At 41.3% G+C, this 20,295-nt stretch overlaps 1 protein-coding gene across 2 annotated transcripts in view; it reads right to left on the minus strand.

Moving 5' to 3' along the window:
* Positions 1-10,894: 10,894 nt before the first annotated feature.
* Positions 10,895-20,295, minus strand: part of LOC143975566 (progonadoliberin-2) — an 87,674-nt gene continuing 78,273 nt past the window's right edge. For both annotated transcript variants that reach the window (XM_077478031.1, XM_077478030.1), the window contains exons 3-4: positions 14,422-14,505; positions 10,895-11,673 (exon numbers count right to left, since the gene is read on the minus strand). In XM_077478031.1, coding sequence (XP_077334157.1) covers positions 11,638-11,673; positions 14,422-14,505 — 120 coding nt within the window. In that variant the 3' untranslated portion in view covers positions 10,895-11,637. The remainder of the gene's footprint in view (positions 11,674-14,421; positions 14,506-20,295) is intronic.

Consider the following 20,295-nt stretch of genomic DNA (forward strand, 5'->3'; position numbering starts at 1 on the left):
GGCCATGGCTGAGTTATAGACACCTGCCCTTTATGCTTGCCATCTGGTAAGCCGATTCTATAATTACGGTAGTCGGCACTTTCCTGTTTGTGTGTGCACACTGCCGTGATATCAAGAATTCCAAGTGGCTTATATTGACTTTCTTGTTGTTTTGCAAAGTTTCATTGGATTCACTGATTGAGACTCTTTTTAGCGCAGCTATTTTTAAGTTTAGTCTCTTTCAAAAAGTGTTTCCCAGTGCTAAACCTTTCATCCAAATTTTTAATTGTTGCATTTGTCAATTTTAAAAGCCAATATAAAGGAAAATTAGTGGTAAAAAAAAGCACTTGTGGATTGATTTAACTTTTTTTTTTTTTGGTTATTTCCCCGTTAAGGGGCGTGGCAGGGGGTTTGTCCTATGCCTACATACGTTTTCTGGTAGGTGTCCCTCATTCCCATCTCAAACTGTTGGGAGGTATGCTCTAGGACCCTTATCCAGCTAGGTCCAGAGGTCTTGTGATCACTTAAAAAAAATATATAATTTATAAATATTATTCCATACCTCCCAAAATTTTGAGATGGGAATGAGGGACACCTATCAGCTAAAGTATGCAGGTATAGGACACACCCCTTGCCACGCCCACTTAAAGGAGAATTGTACCAAACCAAGATCGGTTAACCGCTTACCGACCGGCTCCTGTATATACAGTGGTGTGAAAAAGTGTTTGCCCCTTCCTCATTTCCTGTTCCTTTGCATGTTTGTCACACTTAAGTGTTTCGGAACATCAAACCAATTTAAACAATAGTCAAGGACAACACAAGTAAACACAAAATGCAATTTGTAAATTAAGGTGTTTATTATTAAAGGTGAAAAAAAATCCAAACAATCATGGCCCTGTGTGAAAAAGTGATTGCCCCCCTTGTTAAAACATACTATAACTGTGGTTGTCCACACCTGAGTTCAATTTCTCTAGCCACACCCAGGCCTGATTATTGCCACACCTGTTCACAATCAAGGCATCACTTAAATAGGAACTGCTTGACACAGTAAGGTCCACCAGAAGATCCTTAAAAGCTACACATCATGCCGAGACCCAAAGAAATTCAGGAACAATTGAGAAAGAAAGTAATTGAGATCTATCAGTCTGGAAAGGGTTATAAAGCCATTTCCAAAGCTTTGGGAATCCAGCGAACCACAGTGAGAGCCATTATCCACAAATGGCGAAGACATGGAACAGTGGTGAACCTTCCCAGGAGTGGCCGGCCGCCCAAAATTACCCCAAGAGCGCAGCGACGACTCATCCAAGAGGTCACAAAAGACCCCACAACAACGTCCAAGGAACTGCAGGCCTCACTTGCCTCAGTTAAGGTCAGCGTTCATGCCTCCACCATCAGGAAAAGACTGGGCAAAAATGGCCTGCATGGCAGAGTTCCAAGGAGAAAACCACTGCTGAGCAAAAAGAACATCAAAGCTCGTCTCAATTTCTCCACAACACATCTTGATGATCCCCAAGACTTTTGGGACAACATTCTGTGGACCGATGAGACAAAAGTGGAACTCTTTGGAAGGTGTGTGTCCAAGTATATCTGGTGTAGAAGGAACACTGCATTTCATAAAAAGAACATTATACCAACAGTAAAATATGGTGGTGGTAGTGTGATGGTCTGGGGCTGTTTTGCTGCTTCAGGACCTGGAAGACTTGCCGTGATAAAAGGAACTATGAATTCTGCTGTCTACCAAGAGATCCTGAAGGAGAATGTCCGACCATCTGTCCGTGTACTCAACCTGAAATGAACTTGGGTTCTGCAGCAGGATAATGATCCTAAACACACCAGCAAGTCCACCACCGAATGGCTGAAGAAAAACAAAATGAAGACTTTGGAGTGGCCTAGCCAAAGTCCTGACCTGAATCCTATTGAGATGTTGTGGTATGACCTTAAAAAGGCCATTCATGCTCGAAAACCCTCTAATGTAACTGAATTAGGACAATTCTGCAAAGATGAGTGGGCCAAAATTCCTCCAGGACGCTGTAAAAGCCTCATTGCACATTATCGCAAACGCTTGGTTGCAGTTGTTGCTGCTAAGGGTGGCCCAACCAGTTATTAGGTTTAGGGGGCAATCACTTTTTCACACCACTGTATACGTAGGCACTTTGAAGAGGGATATCTTGGTAACGGCAGCAGCTGTTGCCACAACCGAGGTATCCATCTCTTCAGGAGCCGGTCCTCTTTACGGTAATGGTGATCTCTGTGGCGCATTCACCATGAGATCACCGTTATCGACAGCAGGAGAGGTGCCACCCCCTCCCGCCGCTCTCCCGAGCCCTCCTCCGCTTAACGGAGCCGTCCGGGTCCTTTTCTGTCCTGGGTATGGAGACGAGTGAGGCTAAGATGGCCCCCACTCGTCTCTATACTATAGGAGGGCGGAAGCAACGTCAAAACGTCACTTCCCGCCCATACCTCCTTAACCACTTAAGGACCGCCGTATTGCCATTGTACGTCATTACAATGGCACAGGCAGGCACAAGCACGTACATGTACGTGCCTGCCTTCCAGCGGGTGGGGGGTCCGATCGGACCCCTTCCCGCTGGATACGACGGTCCGGTTCGCTGCAGGAGCGATCTGAGATGAGGGGATGGCCGTTGGTTTCTGGCCACCCCCTCTCGATCGCTCCTGGCCAATGAGAAGCTTCCTCCCACTGTGTATTGTATACACAGGAAGGAGGAAGTGATGTCATTCTCCTCGGGGCGGTCTTTTTGACCGGACTACGAGGAGAAGACAGAAAGTAAGTGTGCACCAACACTACACTGACATGTAGGTACACACAGGCACACAAACCCCCCCCCCCCCCGATCCCCCCCTGATCGCCCCCCGCCTCCCCTCCCCCCCCAGTCACAGTGTCACTGATTGTAGTGATCATTTATTTACTGATCACTGCATTCAGTGTCAGTTGTAAAAGTAAAAACTGTCAGGGCAGTTAGTGTTAGGTCCAAGGTAGCCTCCACCACCCCCCAATAAAGGTTTAACCCCCTGATTGCCCCTAGAGTTAACCCTTTCACCCCCTTTTGCCAGTGTCACTAAGCGATCATTTTTCTGATCGCTGCATTAGTGTCACTGGTGTCGCTAGGTAGCTAGTTACTTTATTAGGTTCACCGCCAGGTTTTTATAGCGCTAGGTACCCCGATATACTACCCAATAATGGTTTTAACCCCCTGATTGCCCCTAGTTAACCCTTTCACCCCCTTTTGCCAGTGTCACTAAGCGATCATTTTTCTGATCGCTGCATTAGTGTCGCTAGTGTCGCTAGGTAGCTAGTTATTTTTTTAGGTTCACCGCCAGGTTTTTATAGCGCTAGGTACCCCGATATACTACCCAATAATGGTTTTAACCCCCTGATTGCCCCTAGTTAACCCTTTCACCCCCTTTTGCCAGTGTCACTAAGCAATCATTTTTCTGATCGCTGCATTAGTGTTGCTAGTGTCGCTAGGTAGCTAGTTATTTTTTTAGGTTCACCGCCAGGTTTTTATAGCGCTAGGTACCCCGATATACTACCCAATAATGGTTTTAACCCCCTGATTGCCCCTAGTTAACCCTTTCACCCCCTTTTGCCAGTGTCACTAAGCGATCGTTTTTCTGATCGCTGCATTAGTGTCACTAGTGCCGCTAGGTAGCTAGTTATTTTTTTAGGTTCACCGCCAGGTTTTTATAGCGCTAGGTACCCCGATATACTACCCAATAATGGTTTTAACCCCCTGATTGCCCCTAGTTAACCCTTTCACCAGCGATCACAGTATAGCTGGTTAGCCAGTTAGTTATTTAGGTTCCCCGTCAGGTTTTTATATAGCGCCAGGGACCCCCATATACTACCTAATAAAAATTTGAACCCCCTGATTGCCCCTAGTTAACCCTTTCACCAGTGATAACCGTATAAGTGTTACGGGTGACTCTGGTTAGTTTGCTTTTTATAGCATCAGGGCACCCACTATTTATTACCCAATAAAGGTTTAACCCCTGATCACCCGGCGGGTGATATCAATTATGTTTTAGGGTCAGGGTCTGCGTCGCCCCAGGCAGCGCTAGGTTAGTGCCAGTACCGCTAACACCCACACGCAAAGCATAAGCCTCCCGTAGTGGTATAGAATCTGAACAGATCAATATCTGATCTGATCATATCTATACTAGCGTCCCCAGCAGTTTAGGGTTCCAAAAAAACGGATTGTTAGCGGGATCAGCCCAGATACCTGCTGGCACCTGCGTTTTGCCCCTCCGCCCAGCCCACCCAAGTGCAGTATCGATCGATCATTGTCACTTACAAAACACTAAACACATAACTGCAGCGATCGCAGAGTCAGGCCTGATCTCTGCGATCGCTAACAGTTTTTTTTGGTAGCATTTTATATTTAAATCCGGATGGCAGTGCTTGGTTTTCGGGGTCACGTACGTGGCTAGGCTCCTAAAAAGTCCCCCACATGTGGTATCCCCGTACTCGGGAGAAGCAGCAGAATTTATTTTGGGGTGTAATTTGACTTATGCCCATAGCATGTGTGAGCAATATATCATTTAGTGACAACTTTGTGCAGAAAAAAAAAAAAAATTGTAAAATTCCTGCAACTTGTGGCAAAATATAAAATATTTCATGGACTCAACATGCCTCTCAGTAAATAGCTTGGGGTGTCTACTTTCCAAAATGGGGTCATTTGGGGGGGGGGGGGTTATGCTATTTTGGCATTTTATGGCCTTCGAAACTGTGATAGGTAGTGAGGAGTGAAATCAAAAATTTGCACCCTAAGGCCGCGTACACACGGGCGGATTGTCTGCCCAACTTAGTCCGCTGAACCGTGTTTCAGCGGACAATCCGCTCGTGTGTAGGCTTCAGCGGACTTTTTCAGCGGACAGTCTGACGGACTTTGTCTTTCGGAATTTCCGTAATTTTGTCCGTCCAAACTTGGTTTTGTCCGTCCAAACTTGGTTTCAGCGGACAGTCCGCTCGTGTGTAGGCAAGTTGGACGGACTAAGTATGGCGCATGCTCAGAAAGGATTTACACGGCCGAAGGTTGCATTGCAGTGTATTGGACGTCTTTTTTCTAGTCCCGTCGTACGTGCTGTACACGTCATCGCGCAAGTTTTCAGCGGACTGTCTGTTCATCGTGTGTGGTCAAGTCCGTTCATTCAAAATTTGGACGGACTGTCTGTCGGATTGTCTGACGAACTTAGTTGGGCAGACAATCCGCCCGTGTGTACGCAGCCTTAGAAACCCTGAAGGCAGTGATTGGTTTTCGGGGTGCCGTACGCAGCTAGACTCCCAAAAAGTCCCACATATGTGGTATCCTCATACTCAGGAGAAGCAGCAGAATATATTTTAGGGTGCAATTCCACATATAACTATGGCATGTGTGAGCAATATATCATTTAGTGACAACTTTTTGTAAACTTATTTTTTTTTTTTGTGTCATTATTCAATCACTTGGGACAAAAAAAAAAATATTCAATGGGCTCAACATGCCTCTCCACAACTTCCTTGGGGTGTCTTCTTTCCAAAATGGGGTCATTTGGGGGGGTTTTGTGTTATTTTGGCATTTTATGGCCTTCGAAACTGTGATAGGTAGTGAGGAGTGAAATCAAAAATTTGCACCCTTAGAAATCCTGAAGGCAGTGATTGGTTTTCGGGGTCCCGTACGCGGCTAGACTCCCAAAAAGTCCCCTATAAGTGGTATCCCCATACTCAGGAGAAGCAGCAGAATATATTTTGGGGTGCAATTCCACATATAACTATGGCATGTGTGAGCAATATATCATTTAGTGACAACTTTTTGTAAACTTTTTTTTTTTTTTTTTTGTGTCATTATTCAATCACTTGGGACAAAAAAAAAATATTCAATGGGCTCAACATGCCTCTCCACAACTTCCTTGGGGTGTCTACTTTCCAAAATGTCATTTGGGGGGGGGTTTGTACTGTCCTGCCATTTTAGCACCTCAAGAAATGAGATAGGCAGTCGTAAATTAAACGCTGTGTAAATTCCAGAAAATGTACTCTAGTTTGTAGACGCTATAACTTTTGCGCAAACCAATAAATATACGCTTATTGACATTTTTTTTTACTAAAGACATGTGGCTGAATAAATTTTGCCCTAAATGTATGACTAAAATTGAGTTTATTCGATTTTTCTTATAACAAAAAGTAGAAAATATCATTTTTTCTCCAAATTTTCGGTCTTTTTCCATTTATATCGCAAAAAATAAAAATTGCAGAGGCAATCAAATACCATCAAAAGAAAGCTCAATTTGTGGGAAGAAAAGGACGCAAATTTCATTTGGGTGCAATATTGCATGACCGCGCAATTACCAGTTAAAGCAGCGCAGTGCGAAATTGTAAAAAGACCTCTGGTCCTTAGGGTGTTTATTGGTCCGGGGCTGAAGTGGTTAAAGGAACATTTTTCTGTTGTCATTTTTTCAAATCTTTGAGGACTTTTTGACCTTAGATTTAAGAGAACCTGTCATGCTTTTTTTCTATTACAAGGGATGTTTACATTCCTTGTAATAGGAATAAAAGTGACCCAATTCTTTTTTTTTTTTAAACAGTGAAAAAATAAATAAGAAAAAAAACAGAAGCGAGCGCATACATGAGTAGCGCACGCATATGAAAACAGTGATCAAACTACACATGTGAGGTATCGCAGAGATTGGTAGAGCGAGAGCAATAATTCTAGCCCTAGACCTCCTCTGTAATGCAAAACATGCAACCTGTAGAATTTTTTAAACGTTGCCTATGGAGATTTTTGAGTGTAAAAGTTTGACGCCATTCCACGAACGGGCGCAATTTTGAAGCGTGACATGTTCAGTATCAATTTACTCGGCATAGCATTATCTTTCACAATATAAAAAAAAAATTGGACTAAATTTACTGCTGTCTTATTTTTTTATTTAAAAAAAGTGCGCTTGTAAGACCGCTGCGCAAATATGGTGTGAAAATAAGTATTGCAATGACTGCCATTTTATTCTCTAGGGTGTTAAAAAAAAAACAATATATAATGTTTGGGGGTAATTTTCTAGCAAAAAAACCTGTTTTAATCATGTAAGAACCTAAATTCTAAAACGAGGCTGGTCCTTAAGTGGTTAAACCCACAAGTGTTTTTTTTTTTACCACTACTATTCATTTATATTGGCTTTTGGAATTTACAAATGCAGCAATTTAGAAATCAGATGAAAGGTTTAGCACTGGGAAACACTTTTTGATAGATAAAAAGTGCATTTTATATATCTATATATATATATATATATATATATATATATATATATATATATAATATATATATATATATATGGATCAGAGCAAAATGAGGGACAAATAAGGAGGAAAGAGGGACAGAGGGCCATTGCTCCAGGAAAGAGGGACAGAGGGACATTGCTTCAAATCAGGGACAGTCCCTCCAAATCAGGGACAGTTGGGAGCTATGTTATACACTATATTACCAAAAGTATTGGGACGCCTGCCTTTACACACACATGAACCTTAATGGCATCCCAGTCTAAAGCCTCGTACACACGCTTAGATTTTTGGACGACCGAACGTCTTTTTTTTTTTTTTTTTGTGGCATGCTAGTCTCATGTTGAAAGTGAAGAGGTTACTCACATTATGAAAATTCTCATACGACAGAGTACAACGTCAGTAGTGACGTAATGTGTTGAATAGTTTTGTATGTAAGGCTGTCCACAAGGTTTAGGAGTGTGTCTATGGGAATGTTTGACCATTCTTCCAAAAGCGCATTTGTGAGGTCAGGCACTGATGTGGATATAGAAGTGGACATGGGACTCTGAATAAATTGTCAGAACTGCTGAATAAAGATAAGAACTTGTGCCTGATAAACATTAACTATTCATGTTCCTCTCCCAGCCACCAGCTGAGCAGATGGAGTCCAGAGCCACAGTCCGGTCTAGATCATGTGTCCAGGGTCCAGGCGGACTGAGACCCATACACATGATTCAAAATGACTCAAATTCCGGACAGATGGCAACCCTACTCGGTGCAGGCCAGTCAAGTTTCTCCAACCCAAACTCGTTCATCCATGACTTTATGGACCTTGCTTTGTGCACTGGTGCGCAGTCATGTTGGAACAGGAAAGGGCCTTCCCCAAACTGTTCCCACAAAATTGGGACCATGAAATTGTCCAAAATGTCTTGGTATCTGTGTCCCCTCCTATTCTTGTGATGTATTTCCTGTTCTTTCCCACTGTCTTGTGGGGATAAAGATGGCCACTTGTCTCTACGAAGGTAGCCACCTCATCCTTTTAAAACTGAACACATATTAATTACACAGGTTCTGTGGTTTATTAAAGTGGTTGTAAACCCTTACAAACCACTTTGACCTACAGGTAAGCCTAGATTAAGTCTTACCTGTAGGTCCAAGAAATATCTCCTAAACCTATACGGTTTAGGAGATATTTACAAAAAGTCAGGCACCTCTGTCTACGGCGCATGTGCCGTAGACAGCGGCACGCAGACGCACTGAGCAGGCTGCAGATCACTGCGATTTGCCGCTCGTGTCGGCTCCCGTGCGCATACGCGGGAGTGACGTCATCGCGGCTCCGGCGAATCACAGCGCCGGAGCAGCGAGACCCGGAAATCACTCCGGGATACATGGCAGCAGTGAAGATGAAGACGGAGGACCGCTTCGGGAGCTTCGTTCTCAGGTAAGTTATTCAAAATGAGCTAGTATGCTATGCACACTAGCGCATTATGCCTTTGCCTTGCAGGTTGCATTTTTTTTATTTGTTTTATTGCCTTTACTTCCTCTTTAAGGTGATAATTAAACTACCTTGGGGCCTTACCTGCATTAAATTTGCTTCAGAACCTGTGTAATTCATATGCGTTTGGGTTTATTGGGATGAGGTGGCAACCCTAGTCTCTAGGCCTATGCAATCTGCTCACATAAACGTTCATCTCATGTCGGTAACAACCCATGCAATCCATACATGCAAAGAAAACCAAACAAATACGTTCAGAAATTAAGTTATGTGTAAGAAAATGGAATGACACAGGGGAAAAGTAGTGAAAACACTAACTGAAATGTATTTACAATTTCGTACAAAATCCTTTGCTGGTAATGACAGCTTCAAGACTCCTCCTGTATGGAGAAACTAGTCGCATGGTGTGATTTTGGTTAAATTCTTCCACACAGTCTTCCAGTCTTCAAATCTTGAAGGTTCAGTGGGTCTCTTCCATGAACTCTGATCTTTAGTTCTTTCCATCGATTTTCTATTGGATTGAAGTCGGGTGATTGGCTGAGCCATTCTTGCAGCTTCATTTTCTTTCTTTAAAACCAATTGAGAGTTTCCTTGGCTTTGTTTTTGGGATCATTGTCTTGTTGAAATGCCCACCCTTGTTTATCTTCATCATCCTGGTAGATGCCAGCAGATTTTTTATCAAGAATGTCTTGGTACATTTTTGCACTCATCCTTCCTTCAATGATATGAAGTTTGCCAGTACCGTATGCTGAAAAACAGCCATGATGTTCTCACCTCCAAACTTCACTGTCGGTATTGTTTTTTTTGGGGGGTGATTGCACGTGCCATTTGACCTTCAAACATGGTGTGTGTTATGGCTTCCAAATATTGGGCTTATCTGACCAGACTATATTCTTCCAGTATTTCACAGGCTTGTCTAAATGTTGTGTGGCAAACTTTCAATGAGCTTCAACATTCTTTTTCCTCAGGAATGGAGTCTTGCGTGGTGAGCATGTATACAGGCCATGGCGGTTGAGTGCATTACTTATTGTTCTCTTTGAAACAATTTTAACTGCTAATTCCAGGTCTCTCTGAAGCTCTCCACAAGTGGTCATTGGCTCTTGGACAACTCTTATAATTCTTTTGACTCTGTCAGATATCTTGCGAGCAGAACCTAGTCCTGGCCGTTTGATGGTGAAATTATGTTCTTTCCACTTCCAGATTATGTCCCCAACAGTGCTCACAGGGACATTCAGACGTTTAGAAATTCTTCTGTAACCAACGTCATCGGTATGTTTTGGTTGTGAAGGTCTTGAGAGAGCGCTTTGCTTTTACCCTTCATAAGATGTTTCTTGTGTGACACCTTGGTTATAAGACACCTTTTTAAAGGCCATCAATTGAGACTTAACCAGCTGATAATATTTTGCACCGACAAGGTGCAGGATTGCTTTCTAATTACTGATAGATTGCAGCTGGTGTTTTCACTTTCTATGCCCTTTTTCCACCTCCCTTTTTCTGAATTCCTGTACTTATTTGTTTTGGTTTCTTTGTATGTATGGCTTGCATGGGTTGTTACCGACATGTGGTGAACATTTCATGTCAATAGCACCTTTAGAAATATATTTACCCAGAAAAATAGTGACATGTTCAATACTTATTTTACCCAATGTATATATATATATATATATATATATATATATATATATATATATATATATATATATATATATATATGTACATATACATTATATATATATATATATATATATACATATATATATATATATATATATATATATATATATATATATGTATATATACATTATATATATATATATATATATATATATATATATATACATATATATATATATATATATGTGTATATATACATTATATATATATATATATATATATATATATATATATATATATATATACACACACACACACACACATGCACGCACAAACGCTTTGCCTTTCATTTCTATTTGAACTGAATGGGTAATTTTACAAGGTGTGATTTCACATACGTATGCTTAAAAGGTAATTACTGATTCATTTCATTGAATTACTAACACTTTTCATCAGTGGTCCTCACACTGTCTTACTGAATAAGCTTATATCGGTAATTAGGTAGATCAACTTAGATGCTCCACTCCCTCTTAGCTATGCAAAAAACAAGGCAGATGGTCTTAAGACCTAAGGAATTTTATTTAAAGATCTGATGTTCCATATTTAGTCCTATGAAGCCTCCTGGCTAAATACATTGAAAATCATTACTAAAACTCCAGGAATGTTACTGTATACAAAATGTAGCTTATTGGGAATAAGACAATTCTGAGAACACAGATTATCTGAAGCCAACAATGTTTTTCAACCAGTTGGTGATGTAAAACAAGTATGAAAGGGGCAGAATTATTGGTCTGAATATTTTACATAAAAAAGATCTCTTGAAGGCCAACCCAACCCAAAACTGATAACTAGGTTTTGGCTGTACACCAATGAGTGGAATCACCCATCAGCTTTTTTTTTTTTGTTATACCTCCAAAAAACTCTGCCTCTTGTCTTAGAGCCTAAACAAGCAGGTCACACTATCATTTGGCTTTGTGTTAGCCATAGCAATTGGGAATGGGAATTCTAGTAAAATGTTACCAATCTCAACCCCAAAAAAACATGGAAGAAGCCAATAATTATTACTTGCCAACAACTATTCAGATCCGAAATAACAGTTTCGGGTTGGGTTGGCCTTAAAAATGATCAATGTACACATTAATAAAGTTTTTTGAAAGGGTGTCCAGAATTCTGATCAGTGTCCAGCAGCAGAATAATGACATCATCAATGTAGATGGCGGTCCAACTGAAGACGACGGTAGGGTTCTTAAAGGAAACATGGCTTGAAGACGAATATTTGGAAGGAGTTACTTTAATTAGTTTGTCACTTTTTCTGTAGTTGTCTTGCCAAGACATCAGCCTTAAAAAAATAAAATAAAATTAAGCCATTTATTATACTGAGAGACATCAAGTACAGAAAAATTCCAGGCAAATGTAAAATCTTTGGTGAAGTATATATATATATTTTATTTACAAACTAACGTTATTTAAGTTTGAAAGTCTTTTTTAATGTTAACCTTTTCCTGCTGATGGTACGCATATATGTGGCCCTATGTAAGCACTTTTTGGAGCCCAGAGCACGCTCCCTGCAGCTAGACCTGTGTGGTTTGTTGCGTTACAAATAGAGATTCGGAGAACATTTTTTGTTATTTGGAAATTCGGATGTATCCGAGTTCCCAAATTACAATAGTAACGAACTGAAACGAATCAGAAATAATAAAATTAAAAATTCTGATGAAATTCGAAAAGATTTCGAATCTAATTAGAATCTCAGAAGAGAGTAAAATCGAATAGAAAATAAAGGAATAAGATAGAAAATAATATAATAGAATTGAAAAAAGAATAGAATAGTAAATAAAAGAATAGAATACAATTGAGTAAAACAGAACAGAATAGAAAATAAAAGAATGGAAAAAAATGTAATGAAAATAAACGGATAGAATAAAAAATAAAGGAATAGAAAATAAAAGACTAAAATAGAAAAGAATAGAGTAAAACAGAACAAAATAGAATAGAAAATAAATGGATAGAATTAAAAAAGAATAGAATAAAATAGGAAGAATATAACCATCTTCTAAAATTTGAATTTCAAATAGAATACATTTGAATTCAAATAGAAAGAAAAAAGAATAGAATAGAAAATAATAGAATACAAAAAATAGAATAGAATAGAAAGAATATTATTTTCTTCTGAAATTCCAAGAGAATAAATTAGAATAGAATAGAAAATAATAGATTAGAATAAAAAAGAATAGAATTGAAAATTAAATAGTAGAAAATAATAGAGTAGAAAAAACAATAGAATACAATAGAAAGAACATAACAATCGAACTATCTTCCGAAATTAGAATTTCGAATAGAATGAAATCCATTTGGACTGGATTTTAAATGGATTTCGAATAGAACTCCAATGGGATTTGAATTGATTAGAATTTTCCGAATTTGGTCTAATTGAGTTTAAGTAAATGAGGCGAATTCCAAAAACAATTTAAATGAATTAAACAAATTTATCTAAACTAATTTATGTAAATAACGAATCAATTCAAACCTGAATAAACAAAACTAATTTCGAAAATGAATTTAACTAATTTAACTAAGCAAATTTATGTAAATAACGAAACAAAACAAGACAAATTTTTTCGTTCTGCACATGGCTACTGCATGTTCCCAGCACAGTAATATAGGGCAACTTACCAGGCCTTTGCCTGCATTTGTTTAGATTTATTAGGCTTTCTTTCCTTTAGAGATCATGCAGATGCATTCAGGCATACAGCACCAGAATTCACACTATTTCCACACCCGTGAGTCCACAGGGCCACTCTTCTGTTCCTGTATGCCTGTCGCCACTCGGGTGAGCAGTTAAAGTCATACTTTGTACAGTTTGCCTGTGTCCTGCCATATACTGTCCGGCCATCATATAGCGTCCAGAGCAGACGAAGCTTCGGAAAATCTCCAAAGCTGAACGGCGCCTGCGCCGTGAGTGGAGGTGGTAGCCCCACTATCCAAGCGGACATAGGGTTGTGAATATTAGAGGGCCCCTCGCGGGCGAGCTTCGCTCGCCACGCTTCGGGCTCGGCCTCGCCACGCTTCGGGCTCGGGCTCGCCGCGCTCGGCTCTTTTATATTCCTACTCTATGTCCACTTGGATAGTGGGGATAGAACCTGGACTCACGGCGCAGGCGCCGTTCATCCTCTGCAATTTTCGGAATCTGTGTTGCTGTGTACTGCGCATACGCAGTACGCAGCGGACACTATCAGATGAAGGACCTTATATGATAAGACACCGGCTCTACGCAACACCTGTGGATCAAGAACTGCTGAGAATACATTGCCAAATGCTCTCAATTCATTTTTATTGAGGATTCTACTATTGTGTGCCTCTCTGAAATACATTTTCTGGGTTCAGTAATCAGGAATAAGTTGGCGGATACTTTTTAAGGAGAGTGCAGCCTCTTCCTTTCTTACCTAGCAGAGAATGACATCTCCATTGCTTGAAGCCTCCTGAGATACTTATGTCACTCATCCCAGGAGGCTTCTGGGCTATGTAGAGTATACGCTGTTAGGACCCAGTAGAGAGATGAGCAAAGAAGATGGCAGTGTGAAACCCAGCATGCAGAGACTTTCAGTGGATCACAGCAGGAGAACCCTGGTTTTGCTGGGTGGGTGAGTATGCCATTTCAGCTCAACCCAGCAGGCCAGGTGATCCAAAAAAAAAAATGCCCACCAGCCCCATGGGACTTTAAATAAGCTGTTTTTTTTTTTTTGGATGGTGTTATGTTGGGATGGTAGCATGTTGGTAATAAAAAAAAAAATTATCCTTCCACTCGTTATAAAATTAAAATAAACCCTTGGGTTGAAGCTCCTCTTTAAAGTAACATACGGTGGTACCGGACTATACAGAGAAAAACAATGGGCTTGATGATGCAAAGGAACTTTACAAAGATTTGATGACAAAATTGGTAAAATATAACTCTGATTTTTTTTTTTGGTTACTTCTCCCCTGCAGTGGGGTAGGAAGTGGGCATGGAATTAGCATCATAACAGAAACAGGCATGTAGTAGGCAGCTACTCCTACATTCTTCCACCCACAGCTCCTGTGTGTATCTTACCAGTATGTTCTTTAGAAGGTTTTTCCTAGGGTTCCTGAGGTAGGCACACTCCTCTCCTTCGCACAGCTTGATTTCTTCTGAAACCTAAATACAAAAACACAATAACAGTTTTATATATGAAAATGACTTAAATTCCAAAAAAAACAGAAGATCGGAGTAAGAACAGAGCTTTTTTTTTTTTCATAAATAAAAATTAGATTTAGAAACATATATTGTAAACAGTAAGATTGTCTGCTTTAAAATGAAATATGATATAAGAGGCCCCCTGATGAAGTCCCATGATCACAACGTAATGCGTAGGATGCGAGCAGAGACCGTGCGGACCGGAAGTGACGCACAAAGAAGGTATTTGGCTATGGAATGGTTTTAAAGGCATTTTTAAAATATTTTAAATGTGAGTCTATTACCTTTACAAAGGAGCAGTGCACATTAGCAGCAGTCATTTACTGTTCTGTGCACACTAAAAATGCCATAGTCCATCTTGAGAGTGATAAAGAGAAGGTGACTATGTTCCTTCAGAAGGTGGGACCATGGAGAACTAACATAGCCACCCCTCTAAGCCCTTGTACACACGGTCGGACATTCCGACGGAAAATGTCAGATCACACCGTGTTGTCGGATAATCTGACCGTGTGTGGGCTCCATCGGACTGTTTCCGTCAGAATATCCGACCGAGAAAGTTTTAGAGCTGGGCTATAAAATTTTCCGACAACATGGTCCGATGGGACTTTGTCCGATGGTTTGTAGAGAATTCCGATAGGACAAAGTGCCACACATGCTCAGATCAAATTCCTAGACCAAGGCTATTGGCTACTAGCCTGAACGTAGTCCCGTCGTAACGAAATAACGTCACCACGTTCCGAACGATCGGATTTTCCGACAACTTTGTCCGACCGTGTGTATGCAACACAAGTTTCGGACAAAATCGGACAAAATCCGGAATGTCCGACCGTGTGTACAAGGGCTAACAGGTCAGATCACAGCAGCAAAAAAAGGAATTTGGAGATTGGAGGCCATTCTATTCCTTTTGTATTCCTGTAAAACGCCTGCAGGTTCCCCTTAAATTGTGTGTGACACGAGATCCATAATTCCAAGATTTTGTTGACATCTCTGTTAATTACTTTTGAAGTTTGTCAGAAGAATCCTTGATAAATACTCAGTGACCCGGCACAGCAACAGCTGTCATATATATAAGAAATCAATGTAAATTGTACTCATTAATATTGAAATAACAAAAATGCTATACACAGGTTAAACATTTTATTTTTTTAACCCTTTTTTTTATATTTTTAATAATATTGTTTTTCTTAGATGGAAGGATGACCTTCTTTGTTAAATTAGAGTACAACTTGTTCTTTACCAATTGTTAAGAACAACACATCAATTAGAGATAACTAAATTCAGCTTTTACATTGCTTGTCATAAACCAGGTACTCACCGCATTACAAGAATGAATATACAGAAACATCCCAGATCTGAGGTCACCCACATACAGGGAATCCGGAAAGTACTCACAGCACTTCACTTTTTCCACATTTTGTTATGTTACAGCCTTATTCCAAAATGGATTAAATTCATTATTTTCCTCAAAATTCTACAAACAATACCCCATAATGACAATGTGAAATAAGTTTGTTTGAAATCTTTGCAAATGTGTTAACCACTTGCCTACCAGGCACTTACACCCCCTTCCTGCCCAGGCCATTTTTCAGCTATCAGCGCTCTCGTACTTTGAATGACAATTGCGCAGTCATGCTACACTGTACCCAAATGACATTTTGATAATTTTCTTTACACAAATAGAGCTTTCTTTTGGTGGAACATAATCACTGCTGTTTTTTTTTTTTTTTACAAAAAAAAAAAAAAAGAGCAAACATGTTGAAAAAAAAAATTATGGCCACTAATAGGTGGCACTGATGGGCACTGATGGGTGTTGATGGACAGCAGTGATGGGCGGCACTGATAACCAGGTCAAGGTGGGATGGTGTGGCTCTCGTTCTGGGACAATGTCATGTGAGGGCATCCCAGAACCGCGACCTTGATCTCTGTAAAGGTCCGCAGCTCTTTAAACCATGTGATCAGCTGTGTCCAATCACAGCCGGTCACATGTAAACATGGAGATGCTGGTAATTTGGCACTCCTTGTCTCACACTGACAGAGTGTGTGGCGAGGAGAGCTGATCAGTGGCATCTCCACACAGGGGGACATCTAGGCGTGTAATCAGGGCACTGATCATCAGTGCCTTGATTACAATATATCCCCAACAGTGTCACCAATCAGTGCCCATCAGTGCTAGCAATCAGTGCCCATTAGCGATGCCAGTCAGTGCTGGCTATCAGTGCTGCCCAATGCCCATCACTGCTGTGTCAGCAATAACAGCAATGTCCCTCCTTCCTACCACTTCCTAGTGTCAGCACTACCCTCAGTATCATCCAGGACCACCCAACAGTAAGAAGAAGACTGAAGGAGAATAAGAGGACCCTGCTTGTCATGTGCCTGACCTAAAGATATATAAAAAAAGGGGGTAATAAAAAGGATATCATTGGGGATCTCCTGGGGGAGAAGGGAGCCTGAAGTCCTGAGTTGGACTGTCAAAATATCTAGACTATGAGTTCACTAAAAATGCCACTACACCTTCCCTTTAATGCGTTAAAGATCAAAGCACAAACTGCTTCTGAATATCATCAGCCCTTCTAAGCAGAGAACCTTCCAAATAGGCAATTTATTAAGCGTGAATTAGCTCAGCCGCTAATGACCCAGTGTTTGTAACAGATGTACCTGTAATGCTACATTTACTCCAGATGTGCTTGGTTGGCGCGTGTTATCGCCTTAACATTTTGGACACATTTAAGATTAATTTTATAAATTTTGTGTTGACTTTGACTACAGTCTTTCAATTTCTTTTTGTGTTTATAAGTGTTAAAGTGACTTTGAGGCTGAAATAAAATATAGGAACACTATATATAATAATTTGCCCAGTTAAAGCGCATGCACATTTGTTCTGTGGAAATGAGGCAGAAAAATGAATGTTATTAGGATATTTCCTATGCTGGAAAATGTTTCTTTGCTTATAAACAGAAAATAACCAGTGTTTTTTGGACTGTCCTGTGCTGGATGTTTTTCATTGATTTAAAAATCGAAATATATCAAATTTGGCCACTAGAATTTCCTATGGTACTAAACACCACCTAGTGGCCAAATGCAGATTTTTTTGAAAATCAATAAAATAAAAAAAATACAGCACAGGAAATAGCCCAAAAAACAATGGATCTTGCCCCATCCGGTCAGAATGAATGCATGTGCATTTTATTTGGTGAATTGCTATGCAACTGTTTATAAATACAACACAAAGAGTTAACTGCAAAAAAGAGACAAAATACTTAATTCCAGTACCAGAGCAAGTTGTCCAGAGTCAAGGACAATGATGCAGAGCTGTGCGCCCTCTCCCACTGCTAATGTGTACCAAAAAATGAATGTACTGTCTATGCCCATACTCTTACCCCTTGCTCCAGCTTTCCATGGCTGGTACAAGGTGTTCACTGCACTTGCATGGCCAATTGCTTGCTTCCTTATAGCTAGAAGGTTGTTAGGCATGCATGGTGTGTTTTTTGTCAGCTGAGGGCACATGGGATAGATAGTGGGCATGTTGGTGCACAATGTGACAGTAACAGCTGTCAGAGCACACATAAAATTGCAGCCTACTGGTTGACAGACACTAATCTAAAGGCTGCATTCTATAAGTGGGTTCACCCTCACTGCTGTGTCTGAAGAAGCTGCCCCTTCTGCCAACCCCTTGTCCCAGCCCTACTTATGAGTCCAGATGTCTACACCACTAAACACTGCTCTGATAAAGAGGAAATCTCCCACAAACTCTTTGAAGAAGCCAATACTTCCAGGAAGTGGTGATCTCCTGCTTCTGTTGCTGCTCCCAGTCTTTCCTCCCAACTTTCCTTCATTTGGAGGGACTCCTCTTTTGGTGCCAAATTCCTCGCCCCCCATTTTGTTATTAAATATACACCTCTAAAAAAAAATTGTATTATTTAAAGGGGTTGTAAAGGTAAATGTTTTTTCACCTTAATGCATTCTATGCATTAAGGTGAAAAAACATCTGACAGTGCCTGCACCCCCAGTCCCCCCGTTTTACTTACCTCACCCCTCGAATGTCCCACGCTCGTCCCCCGACGTCCTTTCCACCGTTCAGCCTGGCCGCTGATTGGCTGGAGTGGATGGATGGAAAGCAGCGCAGCCATTGGCTCGCGCTGCTGTCAATCACATCCACTGACGTGGAGCGCCGGGGGCAGGGCCGTGTGATACAGCCGGCGGCTATAGCCGCTCGCTGTATCACAGGAGCATGCCCGCAGATGCTTCTCACCATGCGAGGGAGCTCGCATGAATGTGAGAAGCACCTGCGGGGGGAAGCTGAGACAGCCGCCTAGGGACCCCAGAAGAGCAGGTTCGGGGCCACTCTGTGCAAAACGAGCTGCACAGTGGAGGTAAGTATAACATTTTTGTTATTTTTTATTTATTTTTATTCACTTTACAATCCCTTTAACTACCAAGAGTGTCATAGCACACTCACTAACTCACTAAAACACACTGACCTTTTTTTTACCTTTTAGATACAATAAGGGTTGGGTGGCTGGGTTATTGTCTGAAACCATGAAATCAGACCAAGACAGAAGTACAGTCAAATCACACTTGTTTAACAATAAAAGTAAATAGAACAAACGTAGTCAAAACATAGCCAGGATACCGGAACTGGAACGGATAGTCAGACAAGCCAAACGTCAAGGAGACGGAGATGAGCGTAGTTGGGCACAAGTCCAGGAGGCTTTGCAAGATGTGCCTAGTAAAACAGCAAGCAGGATCTGGAGCCAGAAGGGATGTCAGCTGAGCAAGTCTTTAACAGGAATGCAGGAGAGCGTCTGTGATGTTGACTAAGGTGAAGGCAGAGATCCTCTGGGCTGGGCGGCTTAAGTAGGCAAGACTGATGAGCAGGATATCATCAACAGCTGAGTACCTGTGGAGAGATAGGAGCTGGCAATTAGCCGACAGCTGAGTGGCCAGCTCAGAGAAGGAAGGGTTGAACCCAGCCCTGACAGTACGCCCTCCTCACCAATCCCTCTGCCCTGGTGAACCACCAGGCTTGTGGGGAAAATGTCTATGGAAATCACGGAGGAGGACAGGGACATGTACGTCCGAGGATGAGACCCAAGAGCGTTCCTCTGGACGGTACCCCTTCCAATGCACCAGGTACTGTATGCGCCTATGGGAGTCAACAATGGACTGTACTTTATACTCCTCATGGTTCTCAACCTGTACAAGGCGAGAATGTGGTACGAGGTGGGAAAGCGGTTGCAAACCAAAGGCTTTAATAAAGAGACATGAAAAACATTTGAAATACACATGTTTAGAAGGAAGGCCTAATGCGTAAGCCACTGGGTTAATCCTGCAAAGAAAACGGAAAGGCCCAATAAACCAAGGTGCGAACTTCAGTGAGGGAACACGAAGTCGGAGGTTGCGAGATGACAGCCAGACCCTGTCCCCAACCTGGTAGGAAGGTGCGGGCAGCCGTCTGAGGTCAGCATGGAGACTGTACCTATCATTAGCATCTTGCAAAGCCTCCTGGACTTGTGCCCAAGTGAAACGAAGACCACGGAGATGCTCCTCTAATGCAGGAATACTCTTCAGAACAAATTAGTCAGGCAACATGGGAGGTTGGAAACCATAGTTCACCAAAAACGGGGAGAATCCGGAAGCAGAATTCAAGGCACTGTTGTGAGCAAACTCTGCCCATGGTAATAGGTCTGACCAGTTGTTATTATGGTCAGAAATGTGAGCAAACTCTGCCCACGGTAATAGGTCTGACCAGTT

The sequence above is a fragment of the Lithobates pipiens genome, unplaced genomic scaffold (genome assembly GCF_037356315.1).
Source record: "Lithobates pipiens isolate NorthernLeopardFrog02 unplaced genomic scaffold, aLitPip1_a1.2 Scaffold_13, whole genome shotgun sequence".
In the NCBI taxonomy this organism is placed as follows: domain Eukaryota; kingdom Metazoa; phylum Chordata; class Amphibia; order Anura; family Ranidae; genus Lithobates; species Lithobates pipiens.